At 40.9% G+C, this 22,859-nt stretch overlaps 1 protein-coding gene across 1 annotated transcript in view; it reads right to left on the minus strand.

Annotated features, from left to right (window-relative positions):
* The window catches only part of NUAK1 (NUAK family kinase 1), a gene marked incomplete at its 5' end in the record, with an annotated part of 46,743 nt that overhangs the window by 18,574 nt on the left and 5,310 nt on the right, over positions 1-22,859 (minus strand). The window contains one exon of the mRNA XM_083859782.1: positions 4,464-4,584. Within this exon, the coding sequence (XP_083715908.1) occupies positions 4,464-4,584 (121 nt within the window). The remainder of the gene's footprint in view (positions 1-4,463; positions 4,585-22,859) is intronic.

The following is a 22,859-nucleotide window of genomic DNA, read 5'->3' on the forward strand; positions in this document are numbered from 1 at the left end:
GAGCAAGACTGAGGGTATGCAGATTATGATGGTCTGCTCTTTAAAAGGAAGGATAAATGACAGTTGCTAATTTGGCCACGATAACATGTTACACTAATTGTCTTTGTTTCAGCAAAGAACACAAGAGCTAACTCCCTTTCATTTAAATTATGATTTAAACTGTCAAGGAATTTTAGAGAAGCAAATATTTACATTGTTATGGTAGGACAGTGTAAATGGGAAGACAGAAATAAATTTCACCACTGCTGGCAATCGGTTTGATGTTTAAACTGGACCTGCCTGTGATCTCACACATTTGAGTTTATGTCATGTCCAATGAAGTCCTGTTTAGGTGATCACCCTGAATGACAGGAAATTAATAAAGCTAGAGTATAGTAATTAAAGAGTTAAGTTTGTTTATTCTTGTTTCATTAGTATCTCCAGACACTTGAAATATTACTTGATGTTCTTGGATGTTATCAATTGAAAACAATGAGAATAAAGCACTCTAACGTCAAAAGCCTACATAATTAGAGGAAATCAATTAGAAATGTGGTTAAACTGCTGTATCACTGGTGAAGTACTTTCTCTTGGCCAAAAAGAAGAATCATTTCAGCTCTCCAACTTCCAACTTTCTTGATTAAAGCCCAGTTGTCCATGTGATGTTTGAAGGGTCTTTTGGCTTTTTCAGGTGTTTTGCCCACAGAAGGGGTGGGGTCATTAGGCACCAAAGTTTGATTGGATTATGTCTGAAAACCAGGAGATAGCAAAGGCTGGGACAGAAGCTGGGATTGCTCTGAACGGTCACAGCCTGATAGGTGACTATTTCGCCACCCTGGCCCCTGGCTGCTGCCCCACTCTGAAGTCCACATGCAGCTGACAGCAGGAGACACTTGTCTGAGCCAGTGCTGCTGTAGGGATGCAGTTCCTCAGCAATGGCTCATGTCCACATACCTTAACAGCTGCCACAGGCAGATTTCTGACAATGCAGCTGTTTTTGCTAATGATATGGTTGGTGACTTGACTGACACAGCTTCCCGCACTGGAGACAGGCCTACTACGAGTGTGTGAAACACCAAGTGTGTTTATGCTTTGTTGTGTGAAGTCTGGCACAAAATGTGAGACTGAACATGTATTTGGCAAGTGCAGTGAGTATCTAGGAATACTATGCCACTGCTGTTACACACTGTCAGATTATCTCCCATTGCCTTTGGCATTTGAAAGTAGAGCTGAACCAGTATCCTGATTAAGCATGCATCCTAGCTCAAGCCCTTGTGGACTGGCAGACACATGATGGAGAATCTCTCTGCCTTTTCTTAACAGTACCAAAAATACAACCTAGGGAAAAAAAATGCATCTTACTTGGGAGATCCATATTTTGTGTCTTGTTAATGCAAAGGGTGCAGCACTCTTACAAGCATCCTGGCCCCAGTTCAGCAGAGCACCTCAGCACACACTTTCCTTCAGTTACTTGTTTACGTTAATGCCATCATGTTCCACTGGCATCAAATTTTGATCCCAATGTTTATTCATTCTCCAGGGAAGATTTTCAGTAAACTATTTCTACAAACATGTTAGCTAATAGTCTGTTCACCTTTAAGTGCATTTTGCAGAAGGGCAGACTTTTCTTTATGGTTATGCCGACCAAGGACAACTTTCAGCAAAGAAACAGTCACACAGACAACTGTATTTCACACTGCAAAGACTCAAGAGCTCACTCCTAAACCTACCAAGCGTAACTTCGCCCTCATGATTGCCCCAACATGTGTTTAAATGTTTGCAGAATGTACCTTCCCTGGTTTAACTTTTATAAAGTATTGCCAGATGAGGTAGATTTTGCACTCAAGCCACCCCTGGAAAAATATGTTAGCTCTCAAAGGCTTTATTATAAAATCCTGGAGTTTTCAAGGCAAAAAAGCAATAGGGCAAAGGAAGGACGAGGGGCAGGGAAGAAACAGACAGATGAATGGACAGAGGCACTATTCTATAAATTAAAATTTATGTGTTGAAATCAGAACACTGCCAGCAAAGCTGACTTTGTTTATCCAGTCCCTTTCAAGGAGTTTAAAGTCACTTAAAGGAGCACTTCCCTCACAGCTCCACACTCAACAGATTGCCAATTACAGCCCTGCTGAGAGGATGGAATTTCTTTAGTCACAACTGTACATCTGCCTTGGCAATAATGGGCAAAGTACATGCCTTATGATTAGGTTACAAAGAAGTACCTCTAAACTGAAAAGCTTGGTTTCCACACATCTGAATTTGCTTGGTATCAATAAAAAAGATAAAGTTGACAAGTAGATCAAGTAGACAAATTCAGAGGTTAATTGCTATTAGCAGGAAGGTCAAAAGAATACCTAAACAAGATCCTACTTAAGAAAAACACATGTTTGTAAATGCAATACAAAGAGCTTTCAAAGATTATTACAGGGACATCCAGCATTGTCCATGCTATGTTTATCTGTGCAACCTGGCACTTACAGAGAGAGCTGTTAGACACACAGTGGCAGTCTGGAAATCTACAGTAAAAATTTATGAGATAGGAGAAAAAAAATCTCCAGGGTGGCTTCAGTTTTAAAGTCAAGTATCTGATCTAAGTTAGTCAGCTAGACTCCAACAGGAGCCTCCAATATGTCATTTATCCCACTTATCTGAAAGAAAATCTTCCGGGAGGGAGCTAACCACCCTGTGAAGATGCTGAACTCTCTTAACTAGAGAGTGACACTAGACTTGTAGCATACACCAACTGCAGAAATGTTGGATTGCTTAATTCTGGTGAGATTAAGCCCATCTCTTAGTATTTACTGACTTCAACATTGTGTGTCAGGGGATAGCAGCAACTCTCTTTGCATCATTCAAAAGGAATAGCTATGTGTTTAAAATCCAACTTCAAGAGCACACAAATATTTCAGTCCTTGATGTAGTCCTTTAACTTTACAACAACTACTCTTCAGCTTCAAGTGAAGCACACACTCAAGGGCCCCTGAGCTCACATGCTCACTTCTGGCAGTTCCTGTGGGTTCAGCTGCACAGCCACTCATCTTCCCAGTGCTACCATATCTAAGTTACAGCATTGGCTGCTACAGGCCAAATACTGACTGACTCCTTGGAAAACACACCAGAACCTGACATAGGTGCTCATCCTCCTCAGACAAGATGAATTGTCCATCATGGAGCTCAACTGGTTCCGCTGTAGAAGCACTGCTTCTCCCTCCGCAGGGCCGGAGCAGAAAGTTTTGGTCCCGTAAGACTTAGTGTCTGCTTCCTAAAGATGCTGTAATCTTTTTCACTTCTACAAATATTTAACTCAGTAAAAACTATTTAAAGTAAGGATGAAAAGGGCAATTGGTCAAAGAACCACAGCATGCTTAATAATTTTTTCTTCCTGAGTTCCCATCCACATTTCAAGTAACTTTTGTTCCATTTGCAACCCACATGCTGACACAGCATCCCTCCCCTTTTCTGTTCCCAGATCCTTTTATGAGTTTATTCAATAAAAAGACAGATACTCATCTCTTTTCAAGTACAAGAACATGGTTTTGAATAACTCAATATGTGATACTGTAACAGTATGCCAAGACAGCCTTTGTTTTAATCAGCCGTATCAACTCTCAGAGCAGAGCTGCCATACACATCTCAGCACCTTCTGCACTTACCTCACGGCTATGGAAATGTGCAGGGCTACACTCAGGCTTCCGGTTCCTCATAGAAGAAAAGGGGTAATCCCCAGGGACAAGGCTGCCTGACCCAGGTCCCTCTGAATCTCTAGAATCTACATCCCAGGTCCAACACGCAGCCTCCCTCCTTGCAGCAACAGACCTTTTGGCTGGTATCTTTTTAGCATGTACATGGCCTGAACTGTCCAGCTTGTGCTGGGACATAAACAAACTGGCAAATCTTCCTAGCCCTGTCCCAGGAAGAAAGGAGGTACAGGAAGAAGACAGGATATGGAAACAGGAATGATAAGCCAGCCACCAGAGTGACAGAAAAGTGTGCAGAAGTGGACAGGAAGCAGATGCTGGGATTCAGGGTGAAAAGCTGCAGTGACAGAACTAGCAACTTGAACTGGCAGGTAAAGGAGGACCAAAGACTTAGAGCAGATAAGATCAGTCCTGTGCAGTCCAGGGAAAATAAAGCAAACAAAGACTAGTTTAGGAGCTGGGAACAGAAACAGACATCAGGTTGGTTTGTGAGGGAGGGTGAAATGAAACTGCACTGTGCAGTGGGAGCAAGGACATGAGGTGATACATGCAACCATCTCCCACCTGCAACTGACACAGTCAACTCACACAAGAAGCTCTTCCAAGCATAGGTTTATGCATCTGTGAAACACTGGTAGGTCAGAGGGAAGGCAGTGCTCAAGGCAGTCTCGTTGGTAAGGGATGGGCTACACAAGGAGTAGGGGTTGGTTTGGTGCAGGATCTCAAGAAACATAAACATGAGGTCTGCAAGAGCAGTCAGGGAAGAAAATCACATTCACTAACCTTCATATATGGTGATGATATGAGGGTGGCTGAGGGATGACATGATCTCAATCTCCCGTCTGATGTGAACCATATCTTGTTCATCCTTAATTTTGTCCTTACGAATGGATTTTATTGCAACCTATAAATTCAGGAAATCAAGCATTATTCTTGGAAATAAACAGATGCATCCAATCCACTAAGAAGAGTTCAAAAAATAAATACAGATGTTAGATGTTGGCAGAACGTGGAATGACCAAACCAAACCTTCAAAATACAAACTTCCATGCTCCAGCTCCCTCACTGCATAGCAATAAATGCACTTTCTTTACAGTCATGGGTGACATGAAGTTTTGGGCTCTTCAGGTCTTAGGACTTCACTGAAGGGGAACACAGCATCTTTTGGAAAGATCTCTGTGTTAGCCTAAGCACTCTCCTTATGCAAATGGCAAAACTCCCTGAGAGACTTTAATGAGGAGTACATTTGCCAAGACATGATTGCATCTGACAATTTCAAAAAGAAACTTTTGAGACAATTTCTCTGAAAAACCTTTGAGATCTCGGACAGAACAGAGGCAGGGAATCCAGGGTGCCGATTACGTATTGATATCCATGTTAATACATAAAGGATCCCATTAACACAGGTTAGTCCATGGTTCTCTAAAGCAGGCAAACTGTTCAGGAGTTATGACTTATTCAAAAATCAGAAGAAATAAATCTTTGAAATTCACATCTAAACTCATCTTCATATAAACCCAAGGCTTCAGGTCCTACACAACACTTATGCAACCACTGCAAAACCATATCCTTCCTGCATCCTTCCTCAATCAGCAAGCTTTTTTTACAAGCGTGTCATGTGACTGGATATCTTTCCAAAAGGCAGGGTGGGAACAGAGGAAGTGATAGCTGAACTTGCAATATAAATTCAAATTATAACAGTCCTTGTGAGTGTGCGTATGTGTGTTGCCTGTGAAAAAAGGGCTTATCTGAACACCACCATAAATAATCATGGAGGTCATCTCATGCCCTATGAGAAATGCAGAAAGCAACAACGCAGAGAAGCTGGAGGGAGAGGGAAGGTGAGGGCATTGTACATAATGAATGGCAGCATGGTCTTTATTACACTCAACATTACCCTGCATTGTTTTTTTTTAAGCTAGAGGTCAGAGAATAAATTATCTGCTAGCTCAAAATCAACAGTACGTCTTTGAAAAACATCACTGACCTGCTGAGATGACCAGCCTTTTATGGGTAAACCAAACTCATGTCATTCTTTGCAGCTAACTACTGCGAACTTCTCCTGGGAAAACATTTGTATTTCCCCAGTTACTCTAGAAAAAAAAAAAATTCACTGCCTACTTCAGTAATTGCAAGTGGCATGACCAGTATTGTTTTCATTATATGATGTAGCATCGAGGATATTGAAGAAAGAAGAGAAAAACTTACAATATTATAAAATTGAAATGTCCATAAACAGGAGCCAGTTTAAAGGATCAGGTTTCCTACAGAGCCTTCAACTCTGAAAAGCAACATTGTTCAAAAAAGCATTAAGCACATGCCCTATCCCCTTGAATTCCCAAAGATTGCTGCACCTGCTTAAAATTAAGCTCTTGCTCAAGTGCTCCCCTACTTTGGGACAGCAGAACAAAAAGTCAAGGGACAAACTATTTGCATATTAAAATCAAAACAATTATTTTTTTCCTCTTGATCCAAACATTTGGAATAGAGATTTTAAAAGTAACAACATAGATATAGTCTTATTTACATGGCACATGTTTCTAGAAAAGGTAATACAACAGATCTTAATTGAATGAGTGACCAAGATAGCCTCCAAGTAATTATAGTGATCGAAAAGGCAACCAACTCTAAAGAAGACATTGGATTTTTCCCCTTCCCACGTTTGCACTGGGACTGACTGCAAATGCAAATACACCCTGTATACAGAAGGATGTGGGTGGCTCTTGGAGCAGTATGTGCATTCCTGCAAGAAATAAATATAGACATGGGTAAAAACACATTTTTTATTAAAAGACAGCCTTGTACTTGGCTCTGAGGAAGAATTTAAGAAGGGTTTCATTGTCAAATATACAACAGGGAGGAAATTCTTCCCCATTCACTGGTAAAATAATAACAGCAGCCCAGAGGACATGCTAATCTCCTGATAACTTGACTGTGTGCTTCACAGACAGGACTTTTGCACATCTACCCATAACTACTGCAACTGGCCTCTGTGGAATAATTGTATATAAGAAAAGATATTTTTAGATACAAAAAATGCAAACATGATTGAAAAGTGTGGTGGCACTTCGTAAATATATGTTCAGATCAATATTCTAATGCAAACAGATGTGTTGCCTGGGAACATATTTTTAACAGACCCAAGAGTTTACAGACTCATAACCCATGCTGAAAATTAAGGCACCTTAATTTATAAGGGTTATTCCTAAAAGTTTAACCAAATTTCGAAGATGGTACTTAAGCTCTACTGAAAGCATCACTTCCCAGTTGCAAGGGTAGAATTCAACAGCCCAGCCAAAGTACTTGGGATTTTGTTGGTGACATCCAGGCTACAATGTCTCATCCCAGTGTAAGGATGCTGAACACATCTCGGGTTTTAACATTCAAGACTTTCTCTTCCCTCACTCAGCTCCTTCAGATCACAGTTACTGGCACTTGGAAACAAGGAAAGACAATCGGCAGGTGTGAAATATCTTTACTCCAGTGACATCAACGAAGCCAGGGCAGCTCTAAGCATCTACCTGGCCACTGTCAGCCCATTCCCTGCAATCCTGACAAACAGCAAGAGTGCTGCGTGGAAGGCAGTGCCCCTTGTACATTACCAGTACAAGCACTCACACATAAGAGAGGTTTACTCACATGCACTAGCAAAGTAGTAACACTGTCTATTTGCACAGCACATAAGCTGTAGCCATTTATTAGCTAAATCTTGATAAGCAAATGGTGAAACAGCACAATTTATCCACTTTCAGAGGATGAGGAAATTGAAACAGAAAGGCAACAGGACTTCTAAAGGAAACAAGGATAGTAGCATCTCAGAAACTGCTGCCTGCTTCTTCCTCCCAAACTGTGCAACACATCACAGAAGTGCCTTATTCAACAAAGCACCTGGTGATTAAAGGATGATTTCTGATAACTTTCACCATGTTCAATTGCTATCTTTCTCCTCAAAAAGGGTGTCAGTAAAGTGAAAGGTTTAAAGGCATCTCAACAAATACTTTTCACCATGTGCCATCTGCCTGGTGGGCGGCACAGTCCCCAAGAGGATAGGTTCCACACTTCAAAGGCTACCAGCCATGCACGGCCTTGCTGGTGCCCTGGTCCGAAAGGCCAAACAGGGAGTGATCGGTGTCAGCAGACTGTCACTGTCAGAGGGAGCATCCCAGAGCAGGATTAGTGGAGCAGAACAGCATTCATTCCAGCTCTTCCCTTCTAAGAAACAGATATCTGCCAGTCAAGTCTTTCACCTGCACCAGTCTGCTCAGACCACGTCAACAAAAAAGGCTTGGGCTCAAGTCTACTGAAAAAAAACAGCACAAACAAGAAAGCAGCCCAGTTGGGTTTTATTCAGTATTTCATAGAAATATTACAAATCACAATCACATTCTAGGTATTTATTACATGTTTCAATGTTTTCATATCTCTGAGCAAAATAAGACCCCTTGCTGTATGTTATGGTATCGGACCATAAAACAAGCCTCTCTTCTTCTAAAATACCAATACTGTAACTTCTTTCATGAAATTTATTTCCTTCAGAGATATATTCCAGAAAATACATTTTCAAAGAGTTCTTATACTTTTAACATCAGACAGAGCTGGCTCAATTTTTCTAAATCCCACTTACAGGACTGCTGCATGATGAACCTGAATAACTTCAGGATAATAGGAAATAATGTCAGTTGAGAAAGCTTATGAAAGAACTTGTTTGCTCATTCAAGGTTCTTTTCCTTCCTTCTTTCTTTCTTTCTAGCTTGCTTTCTTTGAAAGCAGAGGCTTCACTGTGAGCAACATCAAAATTTATTAAGGGTCACAGCCTATGAATTAAGAGTACAGAAAAAGCAACACGCTTTTTTACATCAGCTACTTTACCTACTCCAAATATTCCAGCTCAATATCTGCAGAGAAAGTGCTGTTAGTCCCTGTGGTACTCTCAAAACACTGTACTTATACCTCTACCATACTTTCTCAATATATTTTACCGGGTTTAAGATTTAGATAACTTAATTATAGTATTTTTAGTAACATTACTAGTGGAGGAATTTGTATTTTTCCTAGCTTCTTGTCTTAATGACAATTTCAGATAACTCCAAAACCTTGCACTCAGAGGGAGTAATATATCAGATTCCTAGTAATGAAATCTAAAGCCTCTCACCCCAACAAAACAGGTTCAAGTTCACCCAAAGCCCCTGTAGACAGAGTATCCAATCTGGCAAAACACTTTAGCACATGCCTAACTTCACACGTGTGAGCAGGCCATTGACTTTTGTGGGACAGCTCACACATGCAAAGTTAAATACATGCATAAGCACCAAGGTCACAGCTCAAAACTAGGCTGTGTGATATTTCCCTCTGGAGATCATTGCTAGCTGTGTGCCCCAAAACCATCCCCAGTATCTTCTCCAGCTCTAATGGCAGCATGGTCCCACATATGGGGCCAACGGGAGAGAAAGACCATCAGAGATGGGATGAAACCACCTCCACCTGCACTACCAGTTCTGGTACCAGGTTCTGCTCAGAAGGAGGTAAAGACAATACCCTCTCCAAAATCTATGGCACAGGCAGGGTTGTGAGCCTCTTAATATTGCCACACACTTCTGAACTGCTCTGCACAAGCACAGCCTCAGTTTCACTGCTGCTCTGCTTTTCAGAAACAGATAGGAAAGAGGGAGAACAGCTTTTGGCTTCCCATTCCTCCATGAGTCAGTTTGCAGAGTGTGCTGGGCAGGAAGCATAGAGAAATAAATTGCTTTCTTCAAGGCGGCAATAAATTACTGGTTTCCATTTGCTGGAAAGAGGATTTATACTCACTCTCTGAACTGGTGTAGAGAGATTATAAAATATTTTCCAACACACTTCATGCTTCTTTGCTTTTGTTTCATACAAATTACTGGAATTGAACTATAAATACTTCAAAAGTATGACAGTTGCAAAGGTTTCTGTACATTCAGTCCTATCTGTGAGAGAAATTTCTTTCTTTCTTTCTTTCTTTCTTTCTTTCTTTCTTTCTTTTCATGCTTCTTGGCAGCTTAGCAGAGCAAAATAGGTAGAATATATTTTTACAGAGCCTGGTCAAGACCACTGTGTACAGAAAAGTATCTCCAGGTCTAAACATCTGGCAAAGGAGGATATGGCAGGCAGTAGGTGCCCATTTCCATATCAAATCTCCTATCTGCTGAGTCACTGCTGGCATCATTATTTGCAGCTGAACCAAAAAAGCTGTATTTTCAAAGTGAAAATCTGTTTCACTTGATTTCAGGAAGCTGGTTCATGTGTTTTAGTCTAATGAATCTAAGTTTTCTTCATATCCAGCTGAGTTGTGTGAATTAAAATAAAGGTAGAACTAGAAACAGCACAGAGTCACAGATTTTAAGTTGCTGAGGGCTGTACTGAGCCTGAGTATTTAAATGCCACAAACCACTGACCCTTCCCCAGCAATTTCTGGATGCAGTATATTTGTTGCCATAAGGCCTCCGTTAGCAGTAGTTAGGCTAAGGAGTTGGTCCCTTTGCAGGCCCATGGGAACCAAACCTGAGAAATGAGGCCTGAGAATCTGCTGATGTAAGGAACAACGTTTAAAGGACTTAGTAGAGCATGTAGTACATATAGGTATACAAATTACTTGTGAAATATGATTACATGGTTACCAATAAAATGTTTTCTATGGTGGGAGTTAAGCTTAGAGAATTAACCTTTATTTTAGCTAGAGCAAGCGTGCAAAATTTATAGCCTTTAGAAAGGTTACCTGTAAGATGAATGTGAATGTACGTAGGAGACTGCACGTAGGCTGATGAAGTAAGACTTGTAACAAAGGTATAAAAGATGAGCATCTTTTGTAACCAACTTGGGACCCTGACTTTGAGACATTAGTCCTCAGGTCCCCGGGCCCTGAATAAAGCACCGCATAAACTGACACTCTGTTGGTTTGTGTTTTCTCTCGGGAACAAGCAGCACATTCAGACCCATTGAAAACAATCTTCCACTCTCTATTATCTACCAAGGCTATTTTTAGGATCATAGTGAGATATGAACTGCTTTTTTCCACTGAGGGAGGCTGTGACTTTTAAGATGGTTCCAGCAATTGTACATACCACCCATGCTCAAACAAATTCCAATGGGCTCTTGCAATACTATTGTGGAGAGGCAAAAAAACAGTATCAGGACAAGGAGTGAAGTTCCTTGAGGAAGGGAAACCAGTTTGTTGCCACTGAGCAATTATGTAAAAAAAAGACACTTAAAGAAAATTATTAAAAATTATTTTCTTTGGGTGAACAGGGAGGGGAAGCTTAAATACACATAAATCTCTCCTTTTTGAAAGCTGTGAACTTAATCCATCGCCACCCAGCAATGGGAAGTGGGTGAGTCCAGCCAGTTTCACGGCTCTGCTTCCTTTCATTGAGACTGGAAGGTGGGAAGTGCAATGTGCCAAGTGCCAGTGGGGTGTGAAGGTAAAGAATGGGTTGATCAACCAGGGGAGGAAGAGAAACGGAGAGCAGATGATGTTTGAGGGTGGGGAAAGAAAAGGTACATTGTTCTTTCCCCAGCTCCACAGAGCCAAGTAAGATAGAATAAAGTCTGGCACCATCTAATGTTTTTTCCAGGGGAGTCTCTGCCTATGGCTCTTGGCCCAGACATCACCAAGCCAAGAGTAAAAGAAACAAAGTTACAAAATTATGTGGTCCCTGTGGTGGCTACAATCAAATGATAAGGAGGGGGATGCTGATAATGTAGTTGCATTGAAATGGGACTTACAGAGGTTGCACAAAGGAGAAAAACAGAAAGGCAGGGGGTGGGCTGAATAACTGTCTAACTGGCCTCTGAACCTTCCAGGTGGGAAGAAGAGCCATGGACAGATATTCCTATGGGGAAATGAAGCATCCAAAGAGTTCTGAAAAGGTATCATCATGAGGAATTTTTTTGTAAGCCTCCTACCATATGATTATACCTTTGCTGTGTGCATTTGCTGAAAAAAAGTTATCTTGAGATTCCAGCTCTGGGTCAGATGCAGTACTAATGCTCATGCAGGACGTGTCATTCTAAGAACAAGCTTCTGCATGGTCATAGAAAACATTTCATGCAGTCACTGAAAAGTTGACAAAAAGCCACTGTGAGTGTAAGCAAAATTAGTGCCTGGCGTTGTGCAATCTGCTAACATCTCTGAGAGCTCTCCCTGTCAGGGAAAGAGTAAGGTTGACATGCCATTGTTTCAGAGATTGTTAGTTTTCACATCCTGAAAGCCAGATCATCTCCATGGTGCTAATGCCTGGTAGACATGCATTCAACAAAATCCTTATTAATTATTTAACAGCAGCCCAACTCTATTGTTTCATACGTTGGCAAACTATGCCATAATCGGGGGAGTTGCTCAAAGCAGTAACCGGTGCCATCTACACCCCAGTGAGCCTTTGCCGACTTAAATCTCAGCTTCTGCTCATTACTTTGTTCCATCGCAAGTTTGTTCATGTCATGGATGTTACCAAGAACAAAACACTGTTACTGTTGCTGCAAACCAGCAGCTGCACACGAAAAGGGCAAGGATGCACATGCCTCCATGCACTTCTCAGGTCCTTCTGCTTATACGAGGTAAAGGTATTTTCTACACTACAGCTGCCTCACCCTGCATGGTAACAGCATACAGCAAGCATCAGCATCTCCCTGTTTCATTGCCCTCTTCACAATGTACCAGACAGATTATATTTCTAAAAACCAAAGCTGATGTCATTACTTTTAAAGAAACTCACTCTTGTGCCAAGGGACTAGAAGTCCCACGTCAGTGTGATAAATGTTAAATCAGAATTCTATTTGCATAAGCTGAGGCACAATGTGCTACTGTCTCTGTGAGAATTAAGGTATAATTACCTCAAGTTTGATTTTCTTTTTCTGGTTCTGCTGGACATAGGCTGCTATCATATAATAAACGATGATTCACCAAGAGAAGAGGAATTAACTATTCACAAACACTCAGCAAGGGGATTATATAGTCTCTCTAATTCCCCATTTATTCACAGAGAAAGATGTTTGTGGAATCAAGTTTTTATGAGCAGTAAAAGGTACCAGATGAACACATTTATATTGTACATATATAAAGTGGGTGTCAGGAAGAACATACAACACCCTTCCTCCACTTCTTTCCTCACCCCCACATACGGTGCTTGTTATCAGGATTTGTAAGCACATTTCCTGAGTAACTACTGCCTTACAGGGAAATTTGCATCCTTTCATTGTCTGGTACCCACTACCCTCAGCTATGTATAAAAAAGCCAAGCATATTCACACCATGCATTCTCTGACAAATTTCCCTGGCAGACCTTTCTTCATTTAATGCTGAGAATCCTTGCCTCAAGTCACACGTCAGAAATATACCAAAAAACTTCTCCCTTCCCAAAGGTTTTTTACACCACATTACTGAAGTCCTAAGCCATAGCACTGTTCAGTTCTAAAAGAAAGATCCTACAAACAACCACCATTCCTAGCAATAATGATGTGTTTCCCATAGTGATGCCTCAAGTTGCCCCTTCTCAGCTCTCCCCACTGTCCCAATAGCATGCTACCACAAATTTGCATCCACTTTAATCCTCTCTGATCCACAGTAAAACAAATTTGCTGTGGTAGGAGCACAGGTTGAAGAAGATTTGTCAAAAAGGAGAGATCTGACATGACCATGTTATTAAAGATGTTTGCAGCTGTGTCCTGTCAGGACTGGAGCCAAAGGCTGGTCTGGAATCCTGGGAGAATCCCTATCATGTGCTGACTTCACCTTCCTGGAGAAAAGTGTGGGACTGCTTACATTTTCTCTAATACATTTCTAAATCTAACTTCATATCCTCCATATCATGGAGGGATCAATGGAAGACCATCTCCTTTCCTAAGTCTAATAACCCCATCCATAATAACAAATATCCCTATCCAACTACCTTCAAACGTTCAGGAAAAGTTCATGCTTTGGCACATAAGAAATTAGATCTGGAAAGAAACTGGGGTAGGGAATTTCCCCAAGGCAATGGATGTTCATAACTGTAATTAAAAAAGAAAAAAAACTGCTCTCCAGCCTAAACTAAGGATCATTCTCCTTAATAGATGTTAACCAGCACTGAATGCCACATACACTCAAAAGATGAAAACTGCATTTACAGTTAACTACTATCGAAGTTGCCAAGCAGATGTTTATTTTTGGCTTCCACATTTACCAAAGCCAAATGCTACACTGAGTTGGGATTTCACAAAGTCTAATTGCTTTTCTTCCAGGTTACAATTTTGTTGGAACCAAAAATGGGAAAAAAGGAGGGGGGAAAAAAGGCAGAAAAAAAGAGCTGACTTCACTTTTAGGTAGGAAAAAAACTGGTAGCATCCATTTCTATCATGTCTGTTTATATCATAGTTTAAATGAGATTAGAATTGTGCAATCATTATTGATCAACTTCCAAATACAGCATAGCTCCATCCAGCACATGTGCAAAAGAGGAAAAGTCACTGAAAGCAAATCCTGTGTCAGTCAATCTTAACTTCTGCAAGCCTGTGTGCTGGTTGTTTAGCACTAATTAAATTACTGGCAAGTCAGGATAAAGAGGAGTGAAAGAATTCACAAGCCCCAAGTTTACTGTTCTCAATGTTACATGGATATTACAGATCCACTCTCCAAAAACTGGAAGATAGATTTCATAGTAATTTTGGGGCTTGATCTCACAGCTACCACAGCTGCTGATGTAATGCAAAATGCTAACCTGAGGCAGTAGAGAGGGACTTTAATTCAATGTCATTTTTTCATTGTGAATAAGCAGTGAACCACACTGAAGTAAACCTCCAAAGTAGGAGTGCACTGTTCAAGGCATCAATCTGGGGATGAAACACAAACCCAAGATCTTGGCTATGTTGTTATAAAAAGTCCTTTATGACTTTCTTAAGAAGACAGGCATGAAGTCCTGGTGCCTGGATCTAGTTCCAGTTTGAAAATTACAGTCTCCTGTAATTCCTCTAATAATTTAAATTGGAAATAGGATCATTCACACCCTCTAAGCAACTGCTGAAAACTGTTACAATATGCTGCTAAATAATTGTAACCTCAGCAGTTACCAGAGTCTCTAAAGTGATTTTACAGGTTTAGGCGAAAGATACTGCATCAGCGTGAGGCTGTAATTCACATTAAACAAGGAAGAGGGTTAGACATTGTTTGAACTCTCAGAATCAGGTTTTTCCCAAGAAGCCACCTAGCAGCGCATTTTCATTCATTAGTAGGTTCTGCTTGAGAAATTTGTGGATAAATAAATGTAACTTGGCTTATTCTCTCTTTTTCATTGAAGCTTCTCTGAGTTCAGAGAAACCTCAGAACCACTGAGAACTCTGCACATCTTTACAATGCCTCTTCCACCACAAATGTGAAGTCAGCAAGTATTTTGTGGATCTTTTGATTTTGCTCTCTGGTCCTGCAGTCCTTCAGAGAAAAAAAGGAAGTTTTGTTTCACCATGACAATTACAATAGTACAAGGATAGAATTTGGGAATAGTCTTTTTTAAAAGACATGTCTGTACTTTCATGCACCACAACACTCATTAAAGCCCAACAGCATACTGTTTGACCACCTCAAATTCCTAATTAATGGAACAGAATTTTTAAGTGTGGAGAGCTTTTTAAAGCTGAATTTATAGATTTTAGTCTTTTTGATCAACATTAATAAGCAAGGATTCATTGTGCAAAGTTTGTGGGCAACAGAAATTATATGACAGAGGGTGCACAGATGTGTTTAAAAAGTACAGTTGGAAGGGTTGATGATGCAGAACTATCAGAAGCATCTGTATCTAGTATACTTTCCTATACTGTTCTAAGGTGGATCAAAATATAAACAACCACTTCTCGGTGGGAAGCTACCAAACCATAAATCCAAATCCTATCTGGAAAAATACTCTTGGAAAACAAAACAATTGGCAATCATGTATCAAAGCCTCACCCAGATTATTTTCTTCTGGGAAGGGACCATCTTAGAATTTATGAAGGAATGTGGTGAAATTACTATAGCAGGAGAAAAGGAGTTTGCTAAGATTTCTTCCCCATCCATCTCTGATTTCTGAGAAATATTTATAACCCTGAGGGTAGAGAAACCTCCTGTTGTTCCCTTCTATTTATTTAAAGTAAATTACCAGGGCCACCCTAACAGCTCTGTGGAGAGAGTAACACAGGAACAGGAACACTCTTGCTCTCTGCAGCCAGTTGGGCTTAGAATAGATGTGAGAGGGTGAGGAATTAATTACGCTTTCCTACAATTACGTGGCTAGTGATCCAGCAATTCTGCAGCTTTAAATGCATAATTTCAGCTTTCCCTGTTAGAAGAGGAGTTCACAATTGCAGGCAGTTGTTCTAAGTAGTTATGAAGAGATTTAATTCTGAAGGGGAAAAAGCACAAAGCAATTATTTTTCAGGATGGAAAGCTTTCACCTAAGAACTCATCCAGACCCTGGTGAGCTCCAGGACTGTTGCCCCCTTCTTCAACATGCACAAACACCTTTTTTGGCACGTGTTTTGGCTGCAGTCAGTTGAACTAGCGAGAGTTAGAACTCCTGTTTCTGGGATCCCCTTGCCAGAAGCTAAGCTGTAAGCTAGTGTAACAACAGCAGCCCAGGCTTCCCACTTCACTCTGCCAGTGACCTTCGCACAGACTTGGACATACCCCCTTCCTCAGAGTAAGGAGCAATTCCCTCTCATGCTGCTCGGTCCAGAAACTCATCTCAGCAAATACCACAAATCATGTCAGACCGAGCAGGACTATTAAAGCAGTGCTGCATAATGTGAATTGCTGTCCACAAGGGACCAGACCAAGAGACTGCCTAACCCACTTCGTTTAACTTTCTAGTTAAACAATCCTGAAAGGGGAAGCTGCATTGCTACTCTGGAAATTACAGCTTTAATCTCATTTGAACCATGCATTCCTCAGTTAAACTGCAGAAATAATTTAAGAACCATCTCCCAAATACAACATTTTTCTACATTTCCTACATTTCCTGGAAATATATTATTTCTGATGCTGTGAAGTAAAAGCAGACTTATTAATTTACCCAGGTTAAAGTTCTTCCAGTAGCCGCAATAAACTCTTATGTCAGGCTAATTACATACATTTCACCAGTTTTGGATATTCACATTGCTCAAAGCAACACCACACAACACCAGTGGAACATTGATTGCTTCCAACTCAACCCCACAAACCATTTGTGCATACTGCATTCATCACTCACTTGCACTGCATTGCCCATGGCCAGAATCCATAGTGCTTCCCTGAAAACAGCAAGTTTCATTTCCCTTCCTCGGGCATGCTTTAATACAGCTCTGAGGTGCCAGTTTTTACTGCGTTATTTAAACGGCATCTAGAGTTTTGCTGGGTAGATAAGAAGAATAACTTGGGTGTGCAGTAAAACAAAGATACAGCCGTTTGTGCCAAACACTGAGTTTATGGCAATACTTCATAGGAATTACTCCACATAACAACTGAACTGTCATATCCTACAACTACATCCCAGGCAACTTCCCAGCTGAACTCACAACAGCTGCTGTCTGATGTACCCTACATACAAACACCCAGAACTAACCAGATGTTCTCTATGTAAAACATTTGGTTTGAAACACGCAGTGCTTCTTTCCAAAAATCCATTACATTTGTTTAATGGACTTGCACAGTTCAACTGAAATATCCTGGAGCAGACATTTGACTGCAACTCTACTCTACAAGCCCCCTCTGCAAAAAGAAAAAACAAGAAAGAAAGAAAAAGCAAATGAGAATGCTTTACATGATTTATGCTGTTTTTATGATCAGTCAGTTCATAAAATACAAGCTCTGCTCTATAGACAATAACACAAATCTCTTTCAAGTGTATCATTTAGTCCTTGCCTGTGTTAAACAAATATTTCAATTGAAACAAAGGGCTGAACTCCACTCTTCAGCTTACAAGTATTAATGCAACTGAGAGCAGCATTTTACTCACATACATCACAGGGGATACAATTTTTTTGTTTTATGCTCAGGGTGAGTAAGTAATGACATCCAATAAGGATAACCAGTTACATTCACAGTTGCAGAGGTTTCCTTTCATCCAAGAAAGGCTTGAAGGAGGTTGAAGTACAGCATGAAATCCTTCTCCCTGATGAATTCCTTGTGAGCAATGCATAACCCAAAACAAGGCCTATCACAGGTTCCCTTAGACCACATTTACATTATAAAATGCCAGACAGAATGGGAGAATACTTTGTTTTACTGAAACATTGGTAGAAAACTCTCAAACTGAACACAGAAAAAAAAAAAAACAAAAACCCTGTAGTTGAAAAGGATGGCTAGTCTCTGGCCTGGGTGCAAATGCACTGCACAGTCCAGCTAAAGGCCCTCATTCCTGCCAGGTTGTGCAGACTCAATGGTGACTGAGTTGTATCAAGTGGTGCTCAACAGTGATGAGCTGTCTCCAAGGCACAAGAGATGGCAGGCTTTTGAAAAATTGGCACCATCCCTTCAAAGTGTGACTAAAGTGATGGAAGAGGACATTCATTTTAAGAGCAATTTTCCTGAGATGGTTATACCTACACAACAAATGGCTCAGCACAGTGCTGGAGCTGTGGTCGACCTTAGCTCTCCTTGTGGCTCCACCCCACACTCTCTAGATGAACCTCAGGGAAAGCACTCACCTCCTGGACGCCCAAAGTATGGCTGTAACAACTGGCTCCTACAGGAGTTGAAGCTTAAACCCACAGATCACCATTTAATTATTTTACCTCATGTTGGTACCCTGAAGAGAATAAAAACATGACAAAGGAAGTAGCATGAAGGATGCTGTTCCTCATGCATCCCAATTAAGAAGGTATCATCCCAAGAGGACAATGTGAACATCTCTCAGTTACATCCCTACACAAGTCAGCTAAGCCTGCATTGCCTCCAGCAGGTATTTAGAAGAATCTTCCAGGTTCTAGGCCACATGGCATTAGAGCAGTCACCAGATGCGAAGGTTGCACTCTCCCCTCTCCTCCCAAAGGCTATTTTATTTCCTCACACCAAAACAACAGCCTGCAGCTCTGCCCTGCTGAATACGCTGCACCTTCACTCCTCTGCTGGGGAAGCCATAACGTTTGATTTGTGCAGAGTGGCAAAAATATGCAAATAAGTGACAGCTCTGAAGCTTGGAAGCTGCTTCTTTAACAAATGCTTTGCTGTCTTCCCCTGTCAGACTTGTGTGCAAAGGACTTAACCTTTTGGTGTCAACAACAAAGCACTATTTAACAAAAAGGAACATTTTAGTTACCACATAGCTCAAAGAGGTATTTCTACCCAACCCTCATTGCTATCTTCTGTGATTAAAAAAATATTCACACTCATTTTTAAAATAACACTTGTACCTCAAATAAAGGGAGATACCTTTCACCATCAAGCATTTAATAGAGATGAGAAATCTCAGCAGTGATCAAATGCCTTGTTGTGTACAGGAAAAATTATATTAAGGTTTTGAGATCTCCATCAACAGCAGGATCCAAATTTTTCTGATCTACCGAGCAATAGCTAAATTTAGTCCTCCAACTTGGTATCTTTTTGCATTTTTTTTTTAAGCCTAATGTCCCTTAACTAGTGTCTTTATTCTGAGGCAGTGCTGCTCAAGGCCAAACACACTGACTCAGCTCCATGGCCCAGCCAGACATTAGGATAACTGTAAGTCCTTCAAGCAGCCAGACCTCAGAACAAAGACACTACTCCAGCCTTAAGTTGTCCCACATGCGGCTGCTGCACCAGAGTAGCCGAGGGGCTCTGGGATCACCACAGGCCAACGTTCCCCAGGAAGGGAAGGCAACAGGGGAAGCACACCCTGCCAAGCATCAATGCTTCATTACAGAGGCAGCCAGCCCCACACAAGGTGCAGCAGACCCTTCCATTCACCAGGATGGCATCCCAAGACCCAGCAGCAAGGGCTCTCAAGGCAACATGCTGAAGGTGTGGTGGTAAGATGAAGTGGGAAACACTTGCAGTAAGAAGGGAAGGCTGAGGACAAATCCAGAAATTAACAGTTATATTAGGAACATGTTAAGCTCAGCAATCTCAGCTGTTATCTTAATACTTACAAAAAATAAGACCTGCATTTATTTTGTGATATTTGCATTCACCTACAACTGGCTGGGATGGTTTCACACATGCCAGCAATGGCAACCCCTTTTCCCACAGCTGCTCTATGACCGGGTTTTTTTCAAGTGAAAGGAACCACCCATTAAAGTACTTTATTGTACTTTATTTACTACATTAGTAAGGATAGAACATGGAAATGCCCATACTTGACAGCAAGACCCAGGACTTCCATCACATCATGGACCAGTGGCAGCTTTAAGGTCTGATGGCTCATAAACCATCAGAGCTAAGCAAGTCCCATCCATTTTTGGAGAGCTGAGGGACACAATGATCTTATACCATGCAATAGTTTAACAGACTGAATGGAGGATTGGCCCATGGTCTGTAGTTCAAAATATAGAAATTACAGAGCTCAAATAAGAGTACAAGAACCATGGAAGATCAATGGATGGCTACAACTTTGCCCCCTCCACGCTTTGCAGCACACAGCAAAGGTTACAGGAGGGCCTCCACGTCTACTGAACAGTTGGCATTTCTGGTGTGGGTCCAGGATGTTTGACAGGTATGGCCAGACACAGTACACACACGGAGTACCTCACCCAGCCTCCAAGTGTTCAAAGGTCTAGGATCCCCTAATTTATACAACGTACTATGCTGCCTGCGAAGACATGGTGATAAATATATTTTGTTTAAAAGCAGATACTTCTCAAATCATAACTTGCAGATGCTTGAAGTCTTTCATGTGGATAAGACAAATGAGAGCCATAGAAACTGATTTTGTAGCCAGGGACTACAGGAAGTAACAGCAGGAGAACACTATTGAAAGCCTGGATACACTTATGGCTTTAATGAATTGGTCATCAAATATAACAACACACATGCAGTTTTTACCTTGCTTTGTAGTTCACTCCCCGCCCTCCCCAGCTATTCCCCATATATCTAGAAAAGTGGAAATTATTTTGAGTTTAGTTTATTAAATGGACACACATGGTACTCACATCTGCTGGAAGATATTTGAGGGAAACACTGACAAATATCATTTACATATTTAGTTGGAGACCTTTTCATCTGAGACATTTCCTCTGACATATCAACTATCCTAAGTACATCGGCCCATCAGTGCTAATGACAAGAGGTTTTTCTATAAAGTGTCTGGTGCGCACCTGGGAGTTTTAGGGACCAATCCTGACTTATGGAGGAGGAAGGATATTTCCTTGTAGGTCAGAGATTCCCATGCCAACATGCCCCTCACTGGTGGCATGCAAACTGTCAATACAGAACACCCGAGCTGAGAGCTGGCTGCAGCCTCCAGCCTTACCCAGGTCAGGAGCTGCTGTGGCTCTGGCCAGCAAACTGAGGAGTCACCACAGGCTTTTGCTATCCATGCTGTAATCTCCTATTCCACCCCAAGCCTGGAGGCAAACCTGCACCTCTGGATTCAGAGAATCACTGTGCCAAAGAACATTGTTTGGTCCCACTTTTTACAGGAAAACATACAAGGTAACAATAAGGAGAACAGTGTCCTGCTGAGAGGAGCACAGCTGCACAGCAAGAGGAGGTGCTTTGATATCAGCATCCCAGTTCATGTAGATAGAGAGTACATTAGTGTGGTACAGGAGGGAGAGACTAGAACTAGGCAGATGCCTATGTCAAACCAAAGGTCATTAACCAGTTTCCGAATGTCTGGTAGGCAGGTTTTGGAAACGTGTTCCATATGCTCTACATTTGGATAACCATGGCTGTACACACGTTCACCTGCTGGTGTTCAAGTCTGATATACCTAGAGCTGGTTTTCAACCATTCATCATTTTTCCTTGGCACTGTTGTGGCCACTGCATGCCTCCTCCCAACTCCTCACTACAGCAGAGACTCTAGTTACTTATTTACTAGACAAAACACAGACTAACTACAATTACAGTTCTGTAAAGAAAAAACAATTGTTCACAAGAACTGCACATTCCACACGGTTTTATTCAACATGTATGACCTCGAACTACAATATATACAATAATTGTCTCCACATGGCAAATCCACATTGTGGTTCCTGAAAAAATAATAATAATTTTTAGAACACATGCCACTAAAAAAATGCAGTACATTTTAGCAATATCTAATGAAAGACTTTGTACAAGCAATTTCCATTCTTTTGTGTTCTCTAGCACATGGTGCTGTGAAACCATTTGTAAAAACACTTAGGCATTTTATAGTGTTTTTAGCTGAAAGCTGCATTAAAAACATTGGCTCAAATTCTGTTGTGGAATTTCACATGAAGAGGTAATCACACTAGGTATGCATCAAGCCAAAACGTGCCCTGTTCATTAGTCTAACTCTCCCATATTAACCGTTCCAGAAAGGAATACACTGAGACACAGGGAAGTTAATTATCTGCCCAAAATTGTTTAATCCAATGCAGGAGAAAAAAAATAAGGCAACGGTCTCTTGGAAACTTTTAATTTCTTCACCTGTAAGGAAGCACATCATCATTGAAAGAATATAATCTGATCTTCACTCAGAGCTCAAAGAACATGCCGTTCTTTAATTTGGTAAAAGATTTGACAAACTAACATATTCAGATGACCTCTTACTGGCTTGTCATTAATTCAGACTTTCATACCACTGACCCATACTCTCCTGAACAAATCTGCTTCTCCAACAGAAATTCTCAGTGCAGAAAACTAGCATTCTGTTCTAGTGCCTTTCTCCTGATGACCTTCATGCAATGTAATGCATGTAATCAGTTATTTCTGTCTGCATCCCTTAATGTTGAGGTCTTCTTTGGCATTTCAATTATCCAAGTGTTTATATGAAGACTGCAGCAATTTGATACAACCAGGTAGTAACTCCTATGGCAATAAGCCCACAATATTCACTGTGAATTACATTAGAATAATTCCAGTGGGCTTTTCTCCATTTGCTGCTCTTTTTTTTGCTTTTTTTGTTTAACTACAATCTCAGAACACTAATAGTTAAGTCTAATAAGTCTAATAGTTAAGGGTGGAACAAATAACAAATTAACAGCAAAACTATTTTCAAGCCCATATACTCTTTCCAACTTCTATTCATTCCAGATCTAGAATTTCCATGCATGCAGAGGATGACTCGAGATT

The sequence above is a fragment of the Zosterops lateralis genome (assembly GCF_965231275.1).
Source record: "Zosterops lateralis genome assembly, chromosome: 4".
Lineage (NCBI taxonomy): Eukaryota > Metazoa > Chordata > Aves > Passeriformes > Zosteropidae > Zosterops > Zosterops lateralis.